The 27,953-nt window shown below is 36.8% G+C and overlaps 4 protein-coding genes and 1 pseudogene across 4 annotated transcripts; 4 read left to right on the top strand and 1 right to left on the bottom strand.

Moving 5' to 3' along the window:
* Window positions 1-4,309: 4,309 nt before the first annotated feature.
* On the bottom strand, window positions 4,310-5,332 carry LOC124896584. The gene is made up of 3 exons (XM_047408166.1): window positions 5,152-5,332; window positions 4,956-5,103; window positions 4,310-4,871 (listed from the first exon to the last, which is right to left on the bottom strand). The coding sequence occupies exons 1-3, from the start codon at window positions 5,330-5,332 to the stop codon at window positions 4,310-4,312; spliced, it is 891 nt and encodes a 296-aa protein (XP_047264122.1).
* Window positions 5,333-7,461: 2,129 nt separating this feature from the next.
* Window positions 7,462-10,809, top strand: LOC107854987 (1-aminocyclopropane-1-carboxylate oxidase homolog). The gene is made up of 3 exons (XM_016699970.2): window positions 7,462-8,248; window positions 9,362-9,683; window positions 10,162-10,809. Exons 1-3 carry the CDS (start codon window positions 7,707-7,709, stop codon window positions 10,411-10,413), a joined length of 1,116 nt encoding a protein of 371 aa, XP_016555456.1. The 5' UTR covers window positions 7,462-7,706; the 3' UTR covers window positions 10,414-10,809.
* Window positions 10,810-10,962: 153 nt separating this feature from the next.
* LOC124897013 (1-aminocyclopropane-1-carboxylate oxidase homolog) lies at window positions 10,963-12,894 on the top strand. Its single transcript, XM_047409117.1, has one exon. The coding sequence runs from the start codon at window positions 12,474-12,476 to the stop codon at window positions 12,840-12,842; it is 369 nt and encodes a 122-aa protein (XP_047265073.1). The 5' UTR covers window positions 10,963-12,473; the 3' UTR covers window positions 12,843-12,894.
* A 1,328-nt stretch (window positions 12,895-14,222) lies between these two features.
* Window positions 14,223-16,198, top strand: LOC107854979 (1-aminocyclopropane-1-carboxylate oxidase homolog). The gene is made up of 3 exons (XM_016699965.2): window positions 14,223-14,925; window positions 15,090-15,411; window positions 15,505-16,198. Exons 1-3 carry the CDS (start codon window positions 14,378-14,380, stop codon window positions 15,754-15,756), a joined length of 1,122 nt encoding a protein of 373 aa, XP_016555451.2. The 5' UTR covers window positions 14,223-14,377; the 3' UTR covers window positions 15,757-16,198.
* Window positions 16,199-17,141: 943 nt separating this feature from the next.
* Window positions 17,142-18,898, top strand: LOC107854981 (annotated as a pseudogene).
* Window positions 18,899-27,953: the final 9,055 nt, after the last annotated feature.

Below are 27,953 nucleotides of genomic sequence, written 5' to 3'. Positions count from 1 at the left end.
TCCGTCCTGGGCAACTAACCTCAAAGAACGCATTGCAAAATTCACACTTAGTTTTAAGGCTAAGTTCTCATAGGCTGTTGTTCGATCGAGGTTAATTCCAACTAAAGGAGATGGAAACCTGGATAATCACAGGGCCGTGACGGTAGCTAGTTTGATTTTAGGTTTGGACATTGATTTCGGCCAGCTAATTGCAGACGAGATGTTTGTGAGGGCACATAAGCAGACTACTTCCATACCTTTCCCATGTTTGATACTGCATTATGCAAATAAGCTGGTGTGCCACTAATTCGAGGCATTGATAATGAAGTTTCATCCACTCATAAACAGGACATTGAGTAGTCTAGAGATGAGTTGAAGTTTGACATTTGAGTGAACAAGCCTCCAGCACATCAGTCTCAGTCTGTACCAGTTCCTGAAGCCACAAAAATGCTCGAAGGTATGCCTTTACCCATTACCACATATGTGCCTCCTAATTATGTGCCCCAGGGTATGTTTGCAGGGTCAGATTCTATGCAGTTTACTAGTGGAGCAGATTTTGCGGAATACAAATTCAACCCGATGAATTTTGTCAAAGTTGTGAAGAATCAAAAGCAGTTCCAGAAGCAGTTAGAAAAGTGGGCTGGAGATTTCAAACCTTTTGTGGATGAAATCGTGGACGAAACAGTCAGTCCATTTCAAACTATTCAAGTAAGGATGGATAACATGGAAGCTCGCATCAACAAAAGGCTAGATTCACTATCTCTTCCTGATCTTGCCAAGCTTATGGCTGAATTTGAGCAGGCAAAGGCTGACATAACTGAGTTAAAGAAGAAACAATAACAACCGCTTGCATTTGATCTGACTCTGGCGGTAAGTGATGATGATGAGGGTATTCTGGATCTGATGGGTAGACCAGTGAAGGATAAAGGCAAGCAGCAAATAGATGAACAAGCAGCAAAAAAAGAAGAAAAAAGGAGAAAGAGAGAAGCAATGTCACCTGAGGAGTTAGACCAGCACAACCTGAAGAGAGCTGTGAAGAAATCAAAGAAAAGAGATGAAAAGAATCAAAGAAAACAAGAAAATGAACCGGCAGGAGTCTCTACTGGTGCTTTCTCAGAAAGGAGGTAAAGTGCAGGTTCAATTCAGGAAACCATCCCTCAAAATATCGAGGGTGAAGTTGTGAGTGCTCTTACCACCATAGGGGCCAACATTTTGTAGGGTGAGGACGATAGAGACTCACCATACTTGACAGATGCCTCAGAAGAGTGAGAGGCCACATAAATATCCCAATTCTCATGTATGGTAATTTATTGCTTTGAGGACAATGCATATTTTTCTGTGTGGGGGTGGGGGTATTTACACTATGGTTGGATGTTGTTGCCGATATTCTGAATCCAATCATGTGCTATCTAGTAGAAGCGGCATGTCTAGGTTGTTTTTATTTTTGCATTTAAATTCTACAAAGCGTAATGTAAATACAAGTGTTTAATGACAATCTATGAATTGATTCTGTTTCAGCACTTAGTTGTAAATATGGAGAATGAATGATGTTGGCATAAGACATTGAACATGTGTCTATAATTATTTACTTTTTAGTGAAGCATGTGCAAATAACCATCAGTAATTTTGTATTCAGCATTGGTCTGTAAAAAAGTGCATGAATCATGTAATATACATTCTGAGAATTGTAAAGGATGTTTAACTTCGATGCCTGTGGGTGTGAGGATTTACTTGCAGTTCTTTCATAGGATAAGACCTAGAAATTGCCCGAGCCATGGATACAGTCTTCTAGTGGAGTCATTAGGATAGGATAACAGGCCTCCTTGAAGTTCTAAACCTTCTAACCTAAAAAAGTAACCCGACCTGAAAGATTATTCCTGTTTGAACCCATCTTGTACCTCTAAGAATTGGTTTAACCTCCTGTCCCTGTCAGTAACTCTTTATAAGACTTTGACATTCAGCTTTGAACTTAGCCAAATGCTAACATTGTATATTTTAACTTAGACGAAGCATCTAAGTTGAGGGTGGCTAGTGTCAAAAAATGAAAGACCTCAATGGAGTGTGAGCTAGAATCCAATTAAAAATAATTGGTCACTGCCTGCATCAGCATAAGTTGAGGGTGACTGGTTTTTCTATTAAAAAAAAAAGACATAAGTAGCAGATTGAGGGTGAAAATATGCTAAGGTAAGGAGAGTTAAGTTTCAATGAGTCACTTCACCAGGAAACATACCCCACCTAATCCTAAACCTTGTTGTAAGCCTTGATAAGACCTGTTTGATCCTAGTGAGTCAACCGTGAGGACGTGTCGTATGGAAAGGGCAAGCCTATGGGTACTTAGGCTATGTTTGAAACTTTTTTTTGTGAGTGTGAGAGCTGGACAGTGTCCTCATCATATAATGAGTGGTGGACTTCTTTGTTGTGAGGGAAATCAAAGTTTTACTAAATTTGCTTTTATCCATGGGATGTAACATTCATGCTTGTGTGCTGAATTATAAAAAATGCTGGGTGTGTGTTCTGTTGTGTTAAATGCATGATATTAAGCTGAAGTGTGAATGTTTACATAAGAGAATGTTCCAATGGTTTTTTGCCTATCATTTTATTGTTCATGTGCGCAATTTGGTGTTGAGTTGCTTGAGGACAAGTAATGATCTTAAGTTGAGGGTGTTGATGTTCCTGTGTTTTACGGAACATTTAGCATCATTTTCTTAGAAAAATTATATGTTTTCAAGCAATCAAAGTGATATTTAATGAAGGTTTTTAGTGTTTCAGTGAAAGGAGATAACCACAGAAGAAAACTGGAAAAAGTAGCAGAAAAGGGGAATTGACGGTCAAAATGACGGACCATCGGGTTTACGACGGACCGCAATATATACCGTCAAGTTGAACTAAAACAAGGCCTCTAGAGGAGTCGAGTGATGCACAATATGGCGTACCATCAGACATGTGACGGACCACCATATGGACCATCAACACTTATCCAGAAACTACTTCTCAGAGGGACTTGGTGACGATCAAGGTAGTGGACCGTCAGACATGGGACGGACCACCAGATTGACCGTCAACGCTTATCCAAAACCTGTTCTCCAGAGGAACTCCATGACGGTCAAAGTGGTGGATCATCAATCTTGGGATGGACCACCAGATTGACCGTCAGTTCTTATCCAGAAGCTGCCTTCCAAAAAGACTCCGCGACGGTAAAGATGGCGGACCGTCAGTCCATCGACGGACCGCCAGGTGGGCCATTAGATGTTATCCAGAAACTGTCATTCGGATGAATCGATTGACGGTAAAGATGGTGGACCGTTAGATCTTTGACGATCTGTCATATGGACCGTCAAATAGGACGCGATTTTTCCATTTTTAAATTTTAAATTCTTTTTTTAGCTGGGACATATAAATACCAACTTTTAGGTTTAAGAACGCATCTTTTACCTTTTATGCGTTTTCTTTTCATCTATTGAACCTCTTGGTATCCAAGTACTTTGGGGAATTTTAATATCAAACAGCTGATCATTGAAGATTCAAGAACTGATTCTTGGGGTTCTTTGTAAGTAAACTTTCCATTTATTTATGAATAATACAAGAATGAATTCTTTATCTTCTTTGGAGTGTTGTGGCTAAATATCATAACTAGGGTTATGGGATCTTTAAGGTGAAATGCATCTATGGGTTGGGAATCAATTTGAGTTCCATAATTGAATAACATTGCATAAACGTTTCTTCAATTTCATGACTTTTCTTGGTTGCAAACTTGAGGAGTAAGCCCTATAACACCACTTGTCTGAGAGAAAAATGTTTGTGGGGAAAAGAAGGTGTTTACATGAATTCTAAGGGCCTTAACCTTTAGAGTAATAGCTAATGCCCTAATAGGATTAGCTTACATGAGAATTAGGTTAAAAGAATAAGGCATCTTATGAGTTTGAGAAAATTATAGGATAACCTATCCATTTAGGTTGAGAAACTAATGGATATAGAATAGGATTCAACCTTTTTTGCAATTGAATTTGTTAAGTGGAACTCATAAATAATTCACAACCCAAATGATGCTGTCATTTTGGTGATCATAACCCTGGTTTGATTAATCTCATAAAGTTTGAAATACAGAGAAAATCATTAGTTGAACTAATCTTGTTACAATTTATCAAAAACCAAACCCCCATTTTGGTTAAGAAACTCTGATCAACAGTCTAATAACAATTACGACACTTAGTGAGCACAGTATTCCCTATGGAATTCGACACCCAACCGAGTTGGGTTTTATATTTGACAGCGACCGCTTACACTTTCTATTGAGAGTTGTAATTTGGACGTATCAATATCCTATCAATTTTTAGCAAGTGTCTTTGGTGTGTCCCTTCTGGTTACAATAGCTACAATGCATGAATTTATAGCATGTGTCTTTGCTATGGCCTCTCATGTTGCAGTAATCACAAAACATCTGTTTTCCCTGCCTCTGAGATCCACTTGAACCAGCACCTGAATGAACACTACCACCAGAATATCCACTAAAAGGTCCAGCACCACCTGAACTACTGCTTTCAGATCCAAAATAGCTATTACTAGATCCTCCACCAACACCTCCGTATCCGTGTGATCTTGGAGCAGATCTAGTGAATAGAGCAGTCGGATCTAAAATTTCCTTACCAAAGGAATAGCTATCCCCAGTCAATGCCTTTTGGCTTTCATCTTGTACAATCATTGTATAACACTGATTTATATTAGGTGTAGGATTCATTAGAAGTATTTGAATTCTAGCCTGACTATAGCTATCATTTAACCCCATTAAAAATTGTAGCAACCTCCGTCTCATCATGTTCTCTGCGTAATCCTTGAATTTGGCGCAGTCACATGAAAAAGGAGGAATAATTGAGTCAAATTCATCCCAAAGATCTCTCAATTGAGAGTAGTAACTTGCTACTCATAAAATTCCTTGACTCAATGTAGTAATTTTCTTGTGAAGATGATAAATTCTAGACATATTAACCTTATCAAATCTCTCCCTAAGATCATTCCAGACGAGATAAGCATTAGATCGAAAAAGAATTCCACTAACCAAATTCTGACTAACATTGCTTATGATCCAGGAAATTACAATTGCATTGCAGCGATTCCATTGTTTTAAGTCTGCATCAGTAGTAAAAGCTTCTCGTTTGACTGTTTTGTCAACAAAACCCAGCTTATTCTTCGTGAGAAGAATCAATCTCATTGCCCGACTCCAGAGAGAGTAATTGTCTATGCCTGTTAGTGGAAAACCGACCTGTACAACACCAGGAATATCCGATGAACTGAGATACAAAAGACGAGTATGATGTGTGTGATCTATAACAGAAGCAGGAGGTACAGTTTCTTCCATTGTTGATTAGAATGCAGGAAGAAAACAGAGTAAATTCGAAGAAAACTAGGGCAAAATAGGAAGAAAAATAATGAAAAAATTGACGAAAATCTTTCAATTCTCCAAAAATTCTAAGGAGAATTCCTAGATCCATTCACCGTTGCTCTGATACCATATCAATTTTCTAGCAATGATCTACTGAATTTGAAGAAGAAGCACAAAACAAAGAGAGGAATTTTAGAGAGAAGATTTTCACTATTGTGCTGAGAACAAAATGAATACAAAGAATCTGCTGTTACATTGCTGAAGTGGTCAATTTATAGATGCTGCACTGTAATTAACTTAAACTAACCCCTTAACCGCCTAACTAACTCCTAACAACTCATTAACAGCTAGACTAACTAACTCCTAACAATTCATTAATAGCTGTACAAAATATCTACAACAAATATCTAATATCAACTGATCTTAGTGTTGAGCTTAACAATATTTTAGTTCGTACCCATATAGGCAGATGCTGTTTCAAGATAATAAATATAAATAATTGATTAGAAATTCAATCTTATACACAAAATTAAGATGAATGTTCTAACTTTTGTAGAATACTTTTCCCAGCGTGCTTCCTAAAACTCTTCTTTTAATCTTCTACATTTGTTTGAATGTTCTCGATTCTCCTTTGAAATATTTGAATATTAAGTTGGTGATAACTCCTTAAAAAAGAATGTGTCTGTTAGTCTATCTACATGAAAATATATAGTTTTTAAACAAGAACAAGGGGTAAAAAACATTTCGCAAGTATATATGAAGTAAAACTTCAGCTCCAGAATTTCAAACTTAGCTAATTTTCATTACACAAATGGCACAAAAAGGGATAATATATGATCCAATTGTTACACCTGGTTTCAGTACAAAACTAAACAATGGTGTGTTCGAAAATGTGTATGATGTTTCAAAGGCGTAATACATAAAAAGACTTCCAAATTTTTCAGACAAGTAAAATATTTCAACTTTGAGTATGCATGCACATCTGGACAAACTCAACTCGTCTCTATTGTATCCGTTAGACACTCCAACTTACAAAATAATCTTATAAACACCTTCAAAATTTATATGCCACGTCAGCCTAATGTGTCCACGATTTCCCTTTTTTTTTTTTTCCTTGAGGAATACCAAAAGAAACATTTTTTTTTTTATGCAATTCAAAACAGTCTAAGAAGAAGACAACTTGAATGGATGACTAACACTTGATCCGTGGAAAATACATTCACTTAATGAGGAAATAATTTCCTGGAAGTTACATCAATATGAAAATTCAAAGCTGACTTATATGCAGGGTTTGTGTTGAGACGGTTGAGATCCTTTCACTATTGGTTTGAGATTTCCCATTCGAACCTTTGGAAATGGAAAATTTACTTAATTGAGAGCATTGTTTTTTACAAATATGGCTCATTATGCACTAATTCAAATTTTATCAGACCTCAATACAAATATATATTGAACATGATTAGAAAAATTAATTAAAAAAGAAAAAAAATCAAAGTAAAAGGAATTTATATGTAAAGTATAGCATTCGTTCGCTTTTTTTTTTCCACAACAAAGACTTGGAAAATTCAACGTTTGCCTATTTGGTTGTAGCTGCTAGTGAGCTTATTATAGTTGATGAGATCAAAAGTACTTGGAAGAAAAGTTTGAAATTAAGGGGTTCATAAAAAGCCACATCTCTCTTCATTGATGATGTATGTACTCCTATTTGTGATGTTTCCCTTTACGAAAGTCACTTGAATAAATTTTAAGATTAAATTAAAATAAATTAATTTAATATTTTAAATTTAAAATATAAATATTTAAAAATTATACGAAAAAAATACTATATATAAATTGTAATTCTTTTCATATTAATATAAGAAAAAAATATTTAAAGTGTTCGTCAAAATTCATATAGTTTAACTCTCACAAAGCGAAACGCGATAGATAAAAATGAAAGAAGTAAAAAATTAGATACGTATAGAAATTAAAGATTTCAAAAGTTGGAAAAACAAGATAAAACATATCTTTGACTAGTAGCCTTGTTATTACGTTTGCAAGTTCTAGGTATTTGCAAAGTAATTTCTCGTTATATTGACTATGCAATTCATAATATTACGTGCTTGTTGAATTTTCCTTATAAGATTTTTAATTGACAACAAACAATCTGTATCACATAAATTTTTCCATATGAACTTTGAAGGGAGAGTGTCTAAATAATTGAGGAGTGGATGCCCATTCCTTTCACTATAAAAACACACTTGAAGAAGGAAGAAAATAAGAAAAGTTGCTTCTCTTTATTTTACCATTTCTTGTTTATATTTTGCTATACGTTGCTTTTTATTTTGCTTACAACATCATAGAAAAATAGATGTCAGTCTCTAACACAAATGACTTTGAGGCCAATAAAGTTGAGAAAAGTTATGACAAAATGAGTGAATTAACAGCCTTTGATGAAACTAAGGCTGGTGTTAAAGGTCTTGTTGATGCTGGAATCACTAAAATACCTCAAATATTCATTCTACCACCAAAACACAGGGCTGTGACATGTGAAACAAACTTCATTTTTCCAGTGATAGACCTCGAAGGAATCAATGAGGATGCAATCAAGCATAAGGAGATTGTGGACAAAGTTCGTGATGCATCGGAGACATGGGGTTTCTTTCAAGTGGTTAATCATGGAATTCCAACATCCATCCTGGACAAAACGTTGCAAGGAACACGACAGTTTTTCGAGCAAGATAACGAGGTTAAGAAACAGTATTACACTAGGAAGATTGGGAAAAAAGTGGTTTATGTTAGCAATTTTGATTTGTATAGCTCTTGTGTTCCAGCTGCAAGTTGGAGAGACTCACTTTTCTTTTCCATGGCTCCTGATCCTCCCAATCCAGAAGAATTTCCACCAGCATGCGGGTACATGAATATACATGTTCATTTGTTAAAAATTTCTTACGTTTCAATTTGTTCGTCTGATTTTGATTTGATCGACATGATGTTTAAGAAATAAGAAAAACTTTTAAATCTTGTTGTACTCCCTTAGCTACTTTACTTTTTAGTCCGTTTAAAAAGAAATTACTCATTTTTTTTTAGCAATACTTTAATTTCAACTTTTCATGTTTAGGACCACAAGATTAAGGGACATCTTGAAATATTTAACACAACTTTAATTTAAGGTCACAAGATTCACAAGCCTTCTTTATTTTCTTAAATTTTGTGTCGAGTTGAAGTAGTTCATTTTTTTTTAAAATGGAGGGAGTACAATTTACTAAAGTGTCATTTAATCTCGTGATTTTAAACATGTCATGTGGTGAATTGAAATTAAAAAGTTGCCACCTAGGGGCGGCTCTACCCTTATAGAAAAAAGGCATCGCCTTTGACCTCCAATTTGAGGAGCCTCATTTTTTTTTTTCTTTTTTTTTAGTAATAATATTATAATTTTTTTTAAAGATTTAAATATTGTTTGTAGAAAAATAAATTTTTTATATAAAAAAGAATAATTCGAATAAGTTAGATGTATCTAGAGTGCTATGTCACAAAAAAAGATTGAACGCAATAGACTTTATGAAAAAAAAAGTTAATTTTTACGGAAAAACTTAAGGTCTCCATTTTGACTTTAGGCCTCTAATACGCTTGAGCCGCCCCTGTTGCCACCAAAGAATAGAGACATTTTTTTGAAAACAGATTAAAAATAAAAGTAAAACAAATAAATTAAAACAAAAGAAATCATTGTGTTGTGACAAAAACTACAGATCCATGACACATGAATTAAAAAATTAACTAGAAGACAGCCTGTGAGAGCACGGGCGGATCGGATGTGGCCTTAGGCTACGTCCATCTGAACTCATAAATTCTGACAAGGAGTAAAATTGTACAAGGAGTTCAATAAAATAATGAAAATCTTAAAAATTGAACTGATCGATTAAGTTTAAATCCTGGATGCGCTTTTGCGTGAGAGCCAATCAAACATAAACTGTTTTATTTTTCCAAAAAGTTGATGATATGTCCTGTTTGAATCAATTTGTACAGGGAAATTCTAAGGGATTTATCTAAGGATGTGACGAAATTGGGCGTTTCCTTACTTGAATTATTGTCTGAAGGTCTCGGTCTTGATCGTTGTCATCTCATTGATATGGATTGTGCTAAAGGACTTAGTGTTTTGGGCAATTACTATCCAGCATGCCCTCAGCCAGAACTCACCATGGGTACCATTCAACATTCCGACGGCGGTTATATCACAGTGCTTCTACAAGATCAAATTGGAGGACTCCAAGTTCTTCACCAGAATCAATGGGTTAACGTTCCTCCTGTACCTGGATCTCTTGTGGTTAACATTGGAGATTTTCTGCAGGTTAGTTACTCACATCGATTGTTTCTTTCTACTATTATATATATTTGATGCACCCCGACAATATGCATGAAAATGGAACTAATCATTGGAGCCATTTGAAAACGATATAATATATAAACGCGCCCGCAAACTTGATCTAACTTTGAGAGTGCATGTCTGGACACCTCAACTCGGTTTCAACTAACAACTAAACACTCCAACCCATCCCACTGTGTCTCGTGGACACCTGACACTGACGTGACACAAAAATAATGGAGGTGTCTTGATGATCATTTTATAAGTTGGAGAGTTCAGTTGACACAATAGAGATAACATGAGGTTGCGGAGATGTTCATACTCACAGTTGGAGTGTTTACTTGTCCGCTGAGGCCAAATTTGAATATCTGTCGTGTATTATGCCTGTGAAAATCATATACATTTTCAGACACTTTTGCTTAATTTTGTACTGAAACCAGTGTGCTTATTTTTTTTTTTCCAGCTCATGTCAAATGACAAGTACGTAAGTGTTGAGCACAGAGTCATTGCAAATGAAAATGCGTCAAGAATGTCAGTTGCGTGCTTCTTCGGTATAAGTCCATGGGAATCTCACAAGTTGTTCGAACCAATTGCAGAATTGATTTCAGAAGATAATCCTCCAAAATATCGTGCCACCACAGCGAAAGAATACAGAAATTACGCCCTTAGTAAAGGCCTAGATGGAACTTCTGCGCTGTCGCCTTACAAGATCTAATCACAATAATGAAACAATTATGACACTTAAACTTGACATCAGCTGGCAAGTAAAGCACCCCAACTTTGAGAGTGCACATATAAACACCTTAACTCGTCTCCATTATGTCAGTTGAACAGTCCAACTTACAAAATGATTATCTAGACACCTCCAAAATTTATATGTCGCATCATTCCACGAGACACAACGAGGATGAGTTGGAGTGTTTAGTTGCCAGCTAAGATCAAGTTGAGATATCTGGATGTGCGCTCCTAAAGTTAAAGAGTGTTTATCTGTCAGCTGAGGCCATGTGTGAGTGTCTGATTATGTATTATGCCATTACTATTCCTTTTAGTGCTATTTGTCTTCTTGTTGGGTGTGACTACTGCTAATGAGTAATGAAAACTAGTTTGTGTATTTCATACTTGCAAAATGTTATTTTTTCCCCTTGTACTTGTCTAAAAGTTGGATCACATACATTCCAAATCTTTCAAACTCAAGAAATTTAATCGACGTCAACTTAGTCGAACATATACAAGTAATTATAAGGTGTTACACCATGGATGATTATGAATAATGTACCATTGTTTCCACATTCACAAAAATTAACAAGCGTGATTTAATTAAGTCACTCAATATGTCATGATATGTTAACATAAAATTGTAGTTTTGAATTAATATTTTGTTGTATTACTTATAATGAATGTCTTATTTTTGCTACGGATCTTTTAGTTACAGTTTATTTAATCTGCAACGAGCCAGTGCTTGTGATGTACAGTTAGCAAATACGATATACTGTAACTGAAGTTCCATAGATGTTGATAAGTGTCTTGCTAACTGAAGTTCCATAGAAAGCTTACAAACAATTAAACGCTTGAAAATGTCATCAACTATTAAAAAAAAAAAAAAAGGCAGCCCGGTGCACTAAAGCTACCGCTATGCGTGGTGTCCGGGGAAGGGCCCCACCACAAGGGTGTATCGTACGCAGCCTTACCTTGCATTTCTACCAGAGACTGTTTCCAAGGCTTGAACCCGTGACCTCCTGGTCACATGACAACAACTTTACCAGTTACTCCAAGGCATCAACTATAGAAACTACGAAATATTTCTTATTAAACTTCCATATTATATGCTATCTATTCATGCTAGCTAGCCACGTATGATCACCAATTTACTAGCAGTTTTTAATCAAAATTTTCATTTCTTAGTAGTTATGTAAGCGTAAGACTTTTCATACTTGTATAGACACTGAAATAGTGTAAAATTTAATCATATTATCTTGTTCTTGAGTCGAGGGTCTACCGTAACAACCTCTACCTATGAGGTAGGGGTAAGTCTGGGTACACTCTAGCTTCCTAGATCCCACTTTGTGGGATTACTCTGGGTATGTTGTTGTTGTTGTTAGTTTTAATAAAAGGATATTGAGTCAATCTGTTACTTTCTGGATTTAATTCAGCGCATCACTGTTTGATGATTCTCAGTGTTAGTCATGGCGATAAAAGTGCAAGGATGCCTTTAAATCCATATTCTAACTTTTGTGAAAACAATTCACACAATAACATATGCAATAGCTTGTATTCTTAAATATTTTGGTGATTTGTAGTCATTAACGTGTCGTGCATACTATCAATGGGAACTAGTTCCATAAGTACAATTAGAGAGCGATGAAATTTTTTATTTTCTTCGGCTTATGTACCTTTCATAAGCTAACACAATATTTTCTAAGATCCCCACAAGGGATTAAAAATAGTGAACTTTTCTGTTTTGTGGTCCAAATTATAACTATCCATGAGTCTAAGTTAGTAGCTCTTTGACAAATCAACTCTAACCACTATGTTCTTTGAAGAAATATCTAAATGTTCTCTTTCTCTTGTGGTCCTCATTTTAGAGAAAGCCTCCATATTATGGAAAAAAGTTCAGTAAAAACTAATTAACCCTTTAAAGCTTATCATGACTAATTCCTAGTCTAGATCCTCTATTTTTGTGCTGAATAGGGATGATTATGTTTTGCATAGCTAGTACTTTTAATATCCCATGCAGCCCATGAGATTCTAAGAACCTCAGGAACACTAGCAAGGAAGATGGCGGTTTCTAGCACCGATGATATTCAGGCCACAGTTCAGAAAAATTATGATAGAATGAATGACATAAAAGCCTTTGATGATACCTCAGATACACGTGAAACACAGTTCCTTTTTCCGGTGATAGGCCTTGAAGGCATTGATAAGGACCCAATCAAGCATAAAGAGATTGTGGACAAAGTTCGAGATGCATCAGAGACATGGGATTTCTTCCAAGTGGTTAATCATGGAATTCCAACATCTGTCCTGGACGAAGCGTTGCAAGGAACACAGTTTTTCAAGCAAGATAACGAGGTTAAGAAACAGGATACTGGAGTTCATCTATTTGTCCTTCGATCTCTGTTACTATTTGTTGTTCTTGTACCTTGACTATCATGTTGTGTTGTTGTGGTTTTGTTCTATTACTATTTGTTTTTGCTGTTATTATCTGTTGTTTCTTGTGTTTCCGTTACTACTTGTTTGGCACTACTTTGGATTGTTTTTCCTTGAGCCTAGGGTCTATCGGAAACAACCTCTCTACCTTTGAGTTTGGGATAAGGTCTGCATAAAATCTACCCTCCCCTACCCCACTTTGTGGAACTACACTAGGTATGTTGATTGGTACAAGAAAACCAAGAACACACGGAATTGGCTCAAAACAGTCCAAACACACTCCAAAAACAATCCACTAATTCAAAGAATTGAGGACCCTTTTGAAGATCACTCTCGGATTCAAGAATCAAATACAAGAAGGATAATATAACTAGGTGTTTGACACCTTTTGCAGCCAATAACAAACTAAGTTAACAACACAAGATGAAACAACAATGACAACAACAACAACAACAACAAAAACGGCTTCACAATACAAGATACAAAACAGATACAAGATTACAAAAGAAAAATGATAGATGGATAGACCACATGAAGGTCTAATATTAAGAACCCAATAATGGTAACTCTTAGACCCGTAACACTACACACAACAATAAACCCATCTCTTACAAAGACACAAGATCGGAATCCACCTCCCAAGCATCAATGTTTTCAAGCAAATGCAAACACAAGTAATTCTACACTTGTCTAAGCCCTAATTTCGATTTTGGGTGCCTCAAGGAAAGAAGACTTGTGTTTCTTTGTCTTGTAAGACTTACAATTTCATTCATAAACTAAGTAAATAAAACCCTACATGTTCCTTATATATTACAAAACAAATAGAAGTTAAAATGACCAAAAAGGCCCTTCAAGAATGGGCAGCCTCTCTAGTGTATGGAGTGGGCTGTTTTGGTGTGTATTTGGGCCTTTAATTACACTTCTCTTGCACATACACTTGGTTGCTTTCAATGCACACCCACATAAGTTTATTTCCATGGTTATTCTCAAATCATTGATGTTGTTGGAGTTCACCTATCACTTTTCTAAAGTCAGTTCAGCATGTCACTATTTGACAATTTCATATTAAATTATACTATTGTTTTGAGAAAACAAACTCACATGGTCATATATGATAACTGTATTCTTAAATATTATGGTGATTCATAGTCATTAGCATTTGTGACCTAACTAGTTCCATAACTAGAATTTGTGGGGTCCATACCCACGTATAGGCATAAGCCAATGTTCCAAGAGGACTTGGCCAGCGGCCGCCAGCATTTTGCTTTTTTCTGTTTGTCCACCTTCTAGTTTTGGGATCTGTGTGGGGTCAAGAATGGCAGTGGGTTCAGATGGTGACCAGTGAAAGGGACTTAAAAAAAAAAATTAAATCTTATCATGAAGTTCCCCTTGTTTATAGCCTCTTCTATTTTCTGGATAGGGATGATGGTATTGCGCATAAAGAGTAAGTGGTATCAATAATATCCTGTGCTGTCCATTAAGTTCTAAGAACCTCAGGAACTCTACTTGTTTCTAACATTCCAGTAAAGAAGATGGTAGTCTCTAACACTGATGATTATCAGGCCACAATTCAGAAGAGTCACGACAGAATGAGTGAGTTAAAAGCCTTTGATGATACTAAGGCTGGTGTTAAAGGGCTTGTTGATGCTGGAATCACTGAAGTACCTCAAATATTCATTCTACCACCAAAAAGCAGGGCGGAATCCTCGGATACATGTGGAACACAGTTCATTTTTCCAGTGATAGACCTTGAAGGCATGGATGAGGACCCAATCAAGCACCAAGAGATTGTGGACAAAGTTCGAGATGCATCAGAGACATGGGGTTTCTTCAAAGTGGTTAATCACGGCATTCCAACATCTGTCCTGGAAGTAATGCTGCAAGGAACACGAGAGTTTTTTGAGCAGGATATAGAGGTTAAAAAGCAGTATTACACTCGCGATATCACAAAAAAAGTGGTTCATACTAGCAATTTTGATTTGTATAGTCCTTCTGTTCCGGCTGCAAGTTGGAGAGACTCCTTTTTCTTTTCAATGGTTCCTAATCCTCCCAGTCCCGAAGAATTTCCAAGACCATGCAGGTATATGTTCGGAACATCAATAAAAGACCATGAATACGTAAGTGTGTTGAGGAAAATAAGAAAATTTAGCTAGAAGTCGGGTCCCTGAAAGCCAATCAAGCATAACATTTCTCTTTTTAAATATTGATATGTGCTGTTTCATTAATTTTATGAAATTACTGCAGAGAAATACTAATGGACTACTCTAAGCATGTGATGGAACTGGGCTGTTCCTTGCTTGGATCATTGTCAGAAGGTCTCGGTCTTGATCGTTGTCATCTTGAAGATATGGATTGCGCCGAGGGGCTCGGTGTTGTGGGGCATTACTATCCAGCGTGCCCTCAGCCAGAACTCACCATAGGCACCAACAAACATTCTGACAATGATTTTATCACTGTGCTTCTACAAGATCATATTGGAGGACTCCAAGTGCTTCACCAGAGTCAGTGGATTGATGTTCCTCCTACGCCTGGTTCTCTTGTGGTGAATATTGGAGATCTTCTGCAGGCTAGTTTCTTTTTCTTTGTAATTAATAAGAATGAACATAACACCTTTATTCGGTACTTAAACCAATTATGCTTATTTTTGTTGCATTTTCAGCTCATATCAAATGACAAGTACATAAGTGTTGAGCACAGAGTATTGGCAAATAAAGTTGGACCAAGAATATCAGTTGCATGCTTCTTCAGTACAGGTCCACTACCATCTTCCAAGCTGTATGGGCCAATTGCTGAATTGTTGTCAGAAGATAATCCTCCAAAATATCGTGCGACCACAGTGAAAGACTACAGTGATTACTTCCGTCAAAAGGGTTTAGATGGAACTTCTGCATTGCTGCATTTAAAGATCTAACATAGCAATTGAATGTGTGGTGGCTGATGAGTACCGAGTATTTAAATTTTGGTGTATGTTGCTCAAGCTTCATAGATGTTGATAGACAGTTTAACTTGGCCTCCACTGGCAGTTGAACACCCCAACTTTCTTTGCGATCATCTAGGCACTTCAACTTGACATGGTTGCATCTCGCGAACACCTAAACTTTGAAAATGCACATTTAGACACCTTTAAGGGATGCATTCCAGATGTGCATTCTCAAAGTTGGGGTGTTTACAGGGCCAACTTAAACCAAGTTAAGGTGTTGATACATGAACTAGTATTATCTTTGCAACATCGTCCTCGTGACTGATCAGACTGGCAAAGTTTTTTATACGATATAGTTCGTATTCTTGCCAGCAAACAAATGATTGTCAGTTACCACATGCAGCATTGGATCAAATAATTCCTTTTTGTTCTACCTGTCTCGCTTTTATTTCTTCTTAATGTGCCGTGACTACTAATGAGTAACATAAACTAGTTTGAAATTCCGGAGCTGAAGCTTGCGTAAACAAAAAGGTAATACAAGAAATTCTCTTCTCAACATTTGCTCTCTCCTTCTGAAGGAACTGCCTAAAGGAGCAGAAGGTTTATGACATATAAATGTATTTCATACCTACAAAATGTTATTTTCTCCCTTTATGTTGTCTAAAATTACCCTTCTAATGAATTCACACTCGTGTCAAAAGGGTCTGCATCTCTTTAGAACTATATATGTGTAACCAAAGAGAACAAACATGCAGACTACCTTTTGCAAGAAAGGCCTTGACGGAACTCCTACATTGCTGCATTAAATTTCTTCTCATAGAAATGGAGTTCATAGCAAAAATGCATATTGGAACAAAAAATTGAACTTGTGATGTACAATTAGCGAATAAATGCATTTCTAATTTACACACAATTTAGTACTTGAATTTATCAACCAAGTATAGAAATGTTTCTGATTACATTTCGATCTGCTACACATTATATTTTCCATGCTAAGAGGACTTGGTGCATTGTTACTCTCTTGTTCTTGTTATTCGTCATGGATATTATCAATCATGCAGATAATTATTTTCTCAAACCCATTAACTAAGAGTGATGAATTTTTTTGTTTTGTTCTGCTTGTCTACCTTTTATTTTTGGGATATTTGTGGGGTGAAGATCGAGTGGCAGTGGGTTCAGACAGTGACCAGTGAAAGGGACTAAAAACAGTTTAAATCCTATCATGAGGTTCAGTTGTTTATAGCCTCTTCTTTTTTGTGGATAGGAATGATAATATTGTGCATAAAGAGTAAGCAGTATTATTAATATCCTGTGCTTCCCCTTAGGTCTTAATAACTTCAGGAACTCTACTTGTTAGTAACATTCTAGCAAAGAGGATGGTAGTCTCTAGCACTGATGATTATCAGTCCACAGATCAGAAAAGTCATGACAAAATGATTGAATTAAAAACCTTTGATGATACTAAGGCTGGTGTCAAAGGGCTTGTTGATGCTGGAATCACTAAAGTACCTCAAATATTCATTTTACCACCAAAAAACAGGCGAGAATCCTTGGATACATGTGAATCACAGTTCAGTTTTCCAGTTATAGATCTTGAAGGCATCAACGAGGACCCAATTAAGCATAAAGAGATCGTGGACAAAGTTCGAGATGCATCGGAGACATGGGGTTTCTTCCAAGTGGTAAATCATGGCATTCCATCATCTGTCTTGGAAGAAATGCTGCAAGGAACAAAAGAGTTTTTTGAGCAAGATATCAAGGTTAAGAAACAGTATTACACTCGAGATGTCACAAAAAGGTGGCTCACACTAGCAATTTTGATTTGTATAGCCCTTCTATTCCAGCTGCAAATTGGAGAGACTTCGTTTTCTTTTCAATGGCTCCTAATCCTCCCAGTCCAGAAGAACTTCCAAGACCATGCAGGTATATGTTCCGAACATGAATTAGAAAGTCAAATCAATTTCATATATTTGCCTAGTACTATAATAAGTATTATGTTGTGATAAAAATCAAGAATGAAGTATGAAAATATTGGCATTGTTATTTGTTTCCTTGCAATTGATTTATGCTTAATGTATGTCTGAAGGGGAGCCTTGGAGTAACTGGTAAAGTTGCTAACATGTGACCAGGAGGTTACGAACCTCTGGCAGAAATGCAAGGTAGGGCTGTGTACAATAGACCCTTGTGGTCGGGCCCTTTCCCGGACCATGTGCGTAGCGGGAGTTTTTAGTGCATTGGGCTGTCTTTTTTTTTTTTGGTATTGTTTTGATGGATATTATTAGGGAAATTAGAAAATTAAACTAGAAATCCGGTCCTGAGAGCCAATCAAGCACCTGTGCAGCTTCATTTTATTTTATGAAACTTCTGCAGGGAAATACTAACGGACTACACTAAGCATGTGTTGGAACTGGGGTGTTCCTTGCTTGGATTGTTGTCAGAAGGTCTCGGTCTTGATTGTTGTCACCTCGAAGATATGGATTGCATGTAGGGGCTCGGTGTTGCGGGCCATTACTATCCATCTTGTCCTCAGCCAGAACTCACTATGGGCACCAGCAAACATTCTGATGGTGATTTTATCACAGTGGTTCTTCAAGATTATGTCGGAGGACTCCAAGTGCTTCACCAAAATCAGTGGGTTGATGTTCCTCCTTCACCTGGTGCTCTTGTGGTCAACATTGGAGATCTTCTGCAGGTTAGTATTTTTTTTCTTTTCGAATCAATAAGAATGAACATAACACCTTTATTCGGCACTGAAACCAATTATTTTTATTTTTTCTGCATTTTCAGCTCATATCAAATGACAAGTACATAAGTGTTGAGCACAGAGTATTGGCAAATAAGGTTGGACCAAGAATATAAGTGGCATGCTTCTTCGGTACATCTCGATTACCTTCTTCCAAGATGTATGGACCAATTGCTGAATTGTTGTCAGAAGATAATCCTCCAAAATATCGTGCAACCAGAGTGAACGACTACAGTGATTACTTCCGTAAAAAGGGTTTAGATGGAACTTCTGCATTGTTGCAGTTCAAGATATAACATAGTAACAATGGAATGTATGCTGAGTACCGAGAATTGAACTTTTGGTGTATGTTGCTGAAGGCTTCATAAATGTTGAAGGACATATTACATAGATCGACAATGTAACTTAGCCTCCACTACAGTTAACCCTAAACTTTCATTGTGATCATCTAGACACTTCAACTTGATGTAGTTTCATCTCAAACACCTTAACTTTTAAGATGCACATCTTGACACCTTAAATGGGTGCATTCTAAATGCACTCTCAAAGTTGGGGTGTTTATAGGATCAACTTAATCCTAGTTACGGCGTTGAAACATGAACTAGTATGACCTTAGCAAGATCGTCCTTGTGACTGATCAGGCTGGCAAAGTTTTATTTCTTCTGTTGTAGTTTCTATTCTTGTCAGCAAATACATGTCAATTACTACATGTAGCACTGGATCAATAGAATTAAAGTGAGAAAGTCAAAAGCCAAAACCTATTCCCTTTCTCAGCTTTCATGACGCAGTAACACTGAAAGAGTAAAAATATTAAGGGTTCTCTGTTCCATTATTTTTTGGGAGAAAACAAGCACCCGGTGTTATTTATTTATTTATTTATTGGCTTGGAGACTTGGGAAATTAAATACAAAACGTTGTCCACTAAATTGAGAATTTCCAGAAGACTAGTAGCAGGTACCAACTATTCCTATTCTTCATGTTTATTTTTCTCGAACTGGAGTTGTCGTATAGGATAAAGCTTTAAGAGTAGGCTGATGGTTGAAGTACTAAATTATTGGTCAATGATAGTGGAGTTAGACAATGATTAACTGTTAGTGGAGTTAGACAAACAAATATTATTAGAACTTAGCACTGGGAAGCAACCATTTATTATTTTTCCTATTGATTCATATTGTAACTTTGATTGCTACTACTTTTAACAATAGAGAAATAAATATTTTAATTGGGCGATAATTGACTAACGATAAGAGACATGTATAGCTATAGTAGTAGCTTTATTAACAAGAGAATCAGCTATTGGTAAAAAAAATTTGATAACTCTGCTCGAAGTACTATGTTTGGATTGTGGGTTGGGATATTTTTACCTTTTCAATTCATGGTTAAGGTGTGAGATATTAAGGAGTAGCAATAAGATTGAAAGTGTGGATATTGACGCTTGATCCCGACTAGTATACTTGGTATCGTTAATTAATATTTTTGCATAGGTCGAAGCCACCTAAGGCTAGTTGGTTGGTGTTCCATGCATGTCACGATCCGAGTTGGGGCCCTTTTCGTGACGGGCATCCCGAACCGTGAAGGTCCAAGTGCCCTTCTCTATCTGGCAATCATACACACTTTCATATAATATGAAGGAAAATGCGGAAATATAAAACAATACGAAATCATGGTCAATATCATAATTCAATTGAACAATCTAGAATGGAATCCATAAACCTCTAACAACGTCTAACATCAGTTTGCGAAATCTCTAACAACTAAAAATGACATTTGTCTGAAATCTGGGACAAGGACCCTAGTCGAACCAAGAATCAAAATAAAATAATAATAACAAGTTTCATACCCAGGCCTTCTGTCACACCCCCTTTTCAACTCCGAAAGATTCGATTTAAGTTCGAAAGGGTTTTTATTATTAAGTGACAAAAGAAAACGATTTGTTTCGAAGAAGGATTGTCTTTACATTCGAAATCAGAGTCGCCACTTGGCATAATCTGGTGTGCCAAGTCACCATTGGAAAATCCTTTTCAAAATCATTTGACTCTTTAAACTGGTTTGCAAATAGAGATTCCGGCTAAGGAATTCTATTGACCGAGGGGAAGGTGTTAGGCACCCCTCAATCCCGTGGTTCGACCACGATCGCTTGGTGGAGCGTATCGGCTAATTTTGACACTACGAATGTACAAACCACATAAAACACGTAAAACAATCAATCAAACAAACAAAACAAAAAAATGAATCAAAAGTACAGTGTCCAGTCTAATTTATACAGTCCAAAATAGAAAAATGCAAAAATAAATTCTATCTAACCTACACTAATACTAACTACGCTCCCGTGCTTTACCCGACGCCTCGGGCCTTCCTTACGAACGTCTTCCGCCAACATAGTACGTCGGGGCATTCCCCGGTGAATAAATATAATGTGTCTCGGGGCATTCCCCAACTAAATAAATACATTTGAATTAAAAACGATAAACTAGAAACCAAACATTTACACGCACATTAAACATTTAAAACATTTAATAAACACATCACTCCTAAGTTTTGCCTACCCAAACCGACATTTGCCTATCCATTTCAACATATCATAATTCTATCACATTCCAACAATATTCATGCTCATTACGAATTAAACAAAACAACAATAAACTAGAGTTAATCTAAATTCAAATTTTTATCAATTTCTCAATTCCATCCCAAACAACCAATTTCAATTCTCAAACGACATACCATTTCACCAAATCATAATCAAGCAAACCAACCACGAGTCAAAATAAACATGCATTCATCACCAACAAGGACCAAATAACACACAATATTCAATCCAACACCAAATATAATAAACAATGAAATAAAAAAAGAAAGAGAGTAGAATTGAACCTCAATTTGAAGCTTTCAAACTCAACGTTATTCGAATAAAGAGAGTCCGCACCCAGAAACCTCGAGCCGAACCTTAACACCAACAATCCAACTCGACAATGAGAAATAATGATCTGTTCACCGTCACTGTTCACGCCTTTACTGTTCACGTTGTTACTGTTCACTTCGTTACTGTTCACGCTATTACTGTTCACCGGCACTGTTTACGCCGGATTCCCATTATCCAAACCCTTTTTCTCTCTCAATTTTTTTTCTTTCGCGCGATTCTCTCTTTCTCTCCCTCATTTTTTTTGTTCTTGTGAGGAAGATGATTTGGTAATTGTTGTTATTGTGGAGAAGATGATGATGAAAGAATGAGCCTCCTCCTTTTCCCCTTTTAGAATTTTTCTTTTATATTTTTTATTTGATTTTTTTCTTTATTTATTATCCTATGTGGAAGTATATAATTGGTGGCTTGTGAAAATAAGTGTGTGGCATGTGGACATGTGAAAAGATAAGGGTGGCGTGTGGAAAAATGAGTAGGGCGTGCGCCTTTTGCATGTATCCAATAAAAAATGAAAAGTGAGGTTTTGAGGTGGCATAGTGAGGTTGCAAAGATGCTATGTATTTCAATTCTTTTCTTTTTTGGGGAGAAATTATCAATTAAACAAAAGTATGGTAAGGTGAATAAAATGAAAATAAAAATAAAAATAAAAATTAAATAAAAAAATAAAATAAAATAAAAATGATTAAAATATTTTTGGGAAAGGACAAAATTACGTGTCTACACCTTCCGAAGTAAGGGAGACTCACCAGCTGCAAACTCTGACAAGTCAATCTACCACTTAACGGGACCCCAAGACCGTGTCTCAAAATCCTAAAATATAGGGGGTCAATATAGATGTACTGGTACGCAGAACAATCCAAAAACAAAATATGTATTTTTATAAAACATAGGTGAGAGCATTTCATAAATCACATATCATCTTGAAATAGTTGAAAACACATTGGCATAATCTGAAACTTTTAAAACACATTCCGCAAATTATGACTCTACTCTTTATCTTACTTCCGAGCTAGATGGTACACCCTACAACTATGCTATTGCACGGGCTATATGGAATCCACCCTTGACTCGGCGGCTAAGCCCCCAACCCATGTTTACCGCTAGGGTTGGAGTCTCTGCTTCTCTACTACGCCACAGGGCCGTCGCTAGCGTAAAATTTTTCTTTCGAGTATTATAAACCCGTTTCGGCAAATCACAATTTCGGGCAATGAGTCGTTTGACTCGTGCCTTCTTCGGGTAACCATCTAACTCTCTTAAGCCCAGTTTTAGATCCTTTAAACCATATCTTCTTTGAAAAGTTATTTCTTTCTTAGAAATCTTTGGACACAATAAAAACAGGGTATCGTTATACCCAGACTTGCAAGTCATGTCACAACATCTTTACTGACCTTATCTTATTTCAAAAGATGTTTATTGACCACCCAAAAGCTCTACTATTCGAACCAAAAGTTCATATTTCAAAATAGTTGAAAGACCAAACCATTCTCAATACTTATTCCACGGTGGTCACCCTTTTCAATTACTTTTAAACCAATCTAAATAGGAATCATGATCATCGTAAAACAAGTAAATCAATTTTCCATTATCTCATGAAAATAATTCAATGTATACATAACAAACTCAAATGTTTAACAATTTGTGTAACCTATTCTGAACATGTGAAATCGATACAATTTCGTAGTAAAAGAGGGAACTACATATCCCATGCTCTCATTTAAGTTCACAATCTAAGCATCATCATAGTCACACAAACACAATTCAAATTTAGGGATTCATACCATAATTTTCTCAACACTTCATCATGATGTAATAATTTAAACACAAGTTTATCAATGATCTTGAAATAATTTTGTGTATACATATATATATCCTTTAAATAATTGTGAAAACCGAAAATCAATGCCCATGAGGTTTAGGATAGTCCCACGTACCTTAATTGCGAAGGATTATGAAGAAAATTTTGAAAAGATTGGACCTTTAAGCTTGATTGCCCAAACCCTAGTTGTTTTCTCCTCTTGTGTTCTTGAAAGATGAATTAGGGATCTTAAGAGAGAGTAAAACGTTACTAATAGGCTTAATTTCATTTAAGGATGATTAAGGATGGAATTTGGGTGAGGGAATATGACTAAAGTGCCCCTAGACCCTTTAGGAATTTAAATAAAGCGTAAAACTACTTTATATTCCTGTCAGGTTTTGTGTCAGGGCGCAGTCGACGCGACACATCGAGATTACATCGGCTTACTGCCTCACACGGAAAATACCATAAGTTTTTGCTCGGTTATCGAATTTTGGTAAAATTGGTATCGTTGGAAAGATAATTTAATTATCTATAATTTGGTGGGTCTTGAGATAAAAAATTGTAAGACCCCATAAATTTTTCTCATCGTTAAATCCTTCAAAACGAGTCACTAGAAGCTTAAAACTTAGAATTTTAGTTAAGTGTTGCAACACTTAGTTTATTTTGAGCCTTCAATATTCGTGGAATTATTTCATGACCTTTCCGACCTTTGTTTTTTGTTTTTTTTTGTTGCGTTGCAATGGAGAAAGATCGTAGTACGTTTTGGAATTTTTAAACGAGCTAAAGGGCATGTTTGGTATGCCATTCCAGTAGCTCAAGGCGATCTAGGGGCACCACCTGGGGTACTCCCCCACTCTAAGCGGGGCGCCGCCCTGGTCTCCCCACTGCTCTAGCCTAGGCGCCGCCCTAGGTACTCTGGTGCTCTAGGCAGGACGCCGCCCTGGCAATCGCCCCAGGCCAAATTTCAGCTTCCTTCTCCGACTCATTAAGGGTAATGTGGTAGTTTTCCAACCCCTTATCAACTCTAACACGGGATTAAATCCCTAAGACACCAAAATAAGCTCATTATCTCTCAAAATCACCAAGAACATTCTATAGGGTTTCAACCTAAAAATTTAAATATCTCAAGATTCAACCGTGAGTTTTCAATAATTCTTTGAGATTCAAATTTCCCACTCCGAGGGCTACAAGAAGCACCCAAAAATTTCAATAATAGAGTTCCAAAGTCAAAAGTTCATTCAAAGCTTTAAGTTTAAGGTATGTGAGTTTTGAACAAGAACACCCTTTCGTTCTTGTGCCCAAAAGTTTTAGTTTTCTTAAAGAATTTTGTATTACCATGATGAATTCATATTATTTTACTATAATTGGAGCTTATGAGATTATAACTTGCCCAAGTTTTGAGTTGCATTATTATTTTGCATATTTATGATTTAAATTGGCAAGTCATGCTTTAAGTTACACAATACTCTTATATCCAAAGGTTGCATCTATCATTTAGTTAGAGTTAAGGACACTAAATCTGAGACTCAAAGTATTCAGTCAGTCGACATTGTTAATGAGTTTCCTAATGTTTTTTCAGAAGATCTCCCAGGGTTACCTCCCGATAGAGAGATATAATTGGGGATTGATCTTCTTTCCAAAACACAACCTATTTCTATTCCTCCTTATCGTATGGTACCTGCACAACTTAAGGAGTTGAAAGAGCAACTCAAAGATCTCTTAGATAAAGGTTTCATAAGTCCCAGTGTTTCTCCTTAGGGCGCACCTATCCTATTCGTGCAAAAGAAGGATAGTTCTTTGCGTATGTGCATTGACTATCATCAGCTTAATAAAGCCGCTATAAAAAATAAGTACCCTCTTTCGATAATATATGACCTATTTGATCAATTGCAAGGTGCAAGTTATTTCTCCAAGATAGACCTTAGATCCGGCTATCACCAACTTAAAGTAAGGGAGTGTGATATCCCAAAGATAGCTTTTTGAACCTGTTATGGTCATTTTGAGTATCTTGTTATGTCTTTTGGGTTAACCAATGCTCCATCAACTTTCATGAACCTCATGAATCGAGTGTTCAAGCAATATCTTGATATGTTTGTCATAGTGTTCATAGATGATATTCTTGTGTACTCCCGTTGTGAGGATGACCATGTAGACCATCTCCAAATTGTCTTGCAAACCCTTAGAGATCATAAATTGTTTGCTAAATTCAGCAAGTGTGAGTTTTGGATAAGGTCAGTTGCTTTTCTGGGTCATATCATTTCAGCCGAAGGTATTAGAGTTGATCTCCAAAAGATGAAAGCTATAAGAAATTGGCCTAAACCTATCTCTCCATCTGACATTAGGAGTTTCTTAGGTCTAGCTAGCTGTTACTGTCATTTTATTGAAGGCTTCTCTTATATTGCGTACCCTATAACCCAGTTGACCCAAAAGAAAGTTAAGTTCCTGTGGTCAGATTCCTATGAGAAGAGTTTTTAGGAGTTAAATACTCGACTCACTTCAGCCCCAATGTTGACTTTGCCTGATGGTACGGGTGGTTTTATGGTGTATTGTGATGCTTCTAGAGTTGGTTTGGGTTGTGTGTTAATGAAGAAAGGTAAACTTATAGCTTATGCTTCCAGACAGTTTAACCTTATAAGAAGAATTACCCAACCCATGATCTTGAGTTAGCTGCTGTAGTGTTTGCCCTGAAAATCTAGAGACACTATTTGTATGGTGTGCATGTCGATGCTTTTACTAATCATAAGATCTTGCAGTACGTGTTTTCTTAGAGAGAGTTAAATCTTAGACAGAGGAGGTGGTTAGTATCATTCGGGCAAGGCCAATATATTGGCAGATGCCCTTAGTAGGTTGTCTATGGGTAGTGTTTCACATGTGGAGGAAGATAAGAAGGAGTTAGCTTGTGATATGCATCGTTTGGCTATATTGGATGTTAGGTTACTTGATTCCGCTGGAGGGAGTATGTTAGTGCAAAGTAGTTCCAAATCCTTTTTAGTTTTGGAGGTGAAGGAGAAACAAGACAGGGATCCTAGTTTGGTCAGACTGAAAGGGTCAGTTAAGGACCAAAAGGTAGAGGTTTTCTCCCAAGGGGGAGATGGTGTTCTGAGATTGCAGGAAAGATTGTGTGTTCTGTGTGTGGATGATCTAAGGTAGAGAATTATGGCTGAACTGCATGACACGTGATATTCTATTCATCCCTGCGCTACCAAGATGTACCGCAACTTGCGGGAAATCTATTGGTGGAATGGTATGAAGAAGGATGTAGCGAAGTTTTTGACGAGGTGTGAAACTTTTCAATAGGTCAAGATAGAGCACCAAAGACCTGGTGGTAAGATATAGGAGTTTGGCATTCCCACTTGAAAGTGGAAAGAGGTGAATATGGATTTTGTGGCTGGTTTATCTCTTTCCCAATGCCATCATGATTCTATTTGGGTTGTTGTAGACAGGCTGACTAAGTAAATGCATTTCTTTCCCGTGCATACATCTTATACAACTGAGGACTATGCCTGATTATATATTCCGGAGTTAGTCAGGTCGCATGGAGTTACCTTGTCTATCATTTTGGATAGGGATACTTAGTTTACATCGCAGTTCTGGAAAGCTTTTCAGAAGGGTTTTGGTGCCCAAGTTCATTTGAGTTCCACTTTTCATCCACATACTGATGGTCAGGATGAAAGGACCATCTAAACTCTGGAGGATATGTTGAGGGCGTGTACTCTAGATTTCAAAGAGAGTTGGGATGGGCCTTTGCCTTTGATGGAGTTTGAGTACAACAATAGTCATCATGCTAGTATCAAGATGGCTCTTTTTGAGGCCCTGTATGGTAGAAGATGTAGGTCACCCATAGGTTGGTTCGAAGTGGGTGATGCTGCTATGATTGGACCTGATGCAGTATTTGAGGCTATAGAGAAGGTGAGGTTGATTAGAGAAAGGTTGAAGATAACTCAAAGTTGCCAAAAGTCATATACAGATGTGAGGAGAAGAGACCTTGAATTCGAAGTTGATAATTTTGTGTATCTGAAAATTTTACCTATGAACGGGGTGAAAAGGTTTAGGAAGAAGGGGAAGCTTAGTACCCGTTATGTTAGCCTTTACAGAGTTATTAACCGTGTTGGGAAAGTAGCTTATAAAGTTGAGTTGCCTGCAGAACTATCAACTGTTCATTCTGTCTTTCATGTTTCCATGCTTAGGAAGCATATTGGTGATTCTGTTGTTATAGATCCTTCTGAGAGCGTTGATGTTCAGGACAATCTTTTGTTTAATGAAGTTCCAGTTGAAATCTTAGATTATCAAGTTTGGAGACTAAGGAATAAAGAAGTTCCCTTGGTCAAAGTTTTGTGGCGAAACCAGTTAGTTGAGGGTGCTACTTGGGAAGCCGAAGATGATAGTACCCAAACCTTTTCTCTGCAAGTTTAGATTAAGCCGAAGGTACTATTTTCTTTTAATACAGCCACTTTTTACTCAAGTTACAGCTGTATAGCTATTCCTCTTATGAGTATATGCACTCTTTGGAGTATCCAAAAGTTTAGAATGAAGTAAGGTCAGTTTTGCAAGATGTTTCAGCTGTGTATCCATAGTTTTATGTGCGTTCTTAGCCTATCTAACGACATTCGATGACGAATGTTCCCAAGGGGGAGATATTGTAAGACCCCATAAAGTTTCCTCGTTGTTAAAGTCTTCGAAACGAGTCACTAGAAGTTTAAAGCTTAGAATTTTAGTTAAGTGTTCCA

Source organism: Capsicum annuum, chromosome 3, assembly GCF_002878395.1.
Source record: "Capsicum annuum cultivar UCD-10X-F1 chromosome 3, UCD10Xv1.1, whole genome shotgun sequence".
In the NCBI taxonomy this organism is placed as follows: domain Eukaryota; kingdom Viridiplantae; phylum Streptophyta; class Magnoliopsida; order Solanales; family Solanaceae; genus Capsicum; species Capsicum annuum.
Note: the sequence above shows the minus strand (reverse complement) of the source record. Positions and strands in the feature narration are given on the sequence as shown.

Bases quoted from the DNA above. Each gene is read 5' to 3' on its own strand.
- LOC124896584 (XM_047408166.1), bottom strand. From the start codon at position 5,332: ATGGAAGAAACTGTACCTCCTGCTTCTGTTATAGATCACACACATCAT. The intron at 5,104-5,151 runs GTTTTGTTGACA...CTACTGATGCAG, and splicing joins TCTCACGAAGAATAAGCTGG to ACTTAAAACAATGGAATCGC. The intron at 4,872-4,955 runs GTCTAGAATTTA...CTCTCAATTGAG, and splicing joins AGATTTGATAAGGTTAATAT to AGATCTTTGGGATGAATTTG.
- LOC124897013 (XM_047409117.1), top strand. From the start codon at position 12,474: ATGGCGGTTTCTAGCACCGATGATATTCAGGCCACAGTTCAGAAAAAT.
- LOC107854987 (XM_016699970.2), top strand. From the start codon at position 7,707: ATGTCAGTCTCTAACACAAATGACTTTGAGGCCAATAAAGTTGAGAAA. The intron at 8,249-9,361 runs GTACATGAATAT...CAATTTGTACAG, and splicing joins GAATTTCCACCAGCATGCGG to GGAAATTCTAAGGGATTTAT. The intron at 9,684-10,161 runs GTTAGTTACTCA...TTTTTTTTCCAG, and splicing joins ACATTGGAGATTTTCTGCAG to CTCATGTCAAATGACAAGTA.
- LOC107854979 (XM_016699965.2), top strand. From the start codon at position 14,378: ATGGTAGTCTCTAACACTGATGATTATCAGGCCACAATTCAGAAGAGT. The intron at 14,926-15,089 runs GTATATGTTCGG...AAATTACTGCAG, and splicing joins GAATTTCCAAGACCATGCAG to AGAAATACTAATGGACTACT. The intron at 15,412-15,504 runs GCTAGTTTCTTT...TTGCATTTTCAG, and splicing joins ATATTGGAGATCTTCTGCAG to CTCATATCAAATGACAAGTA.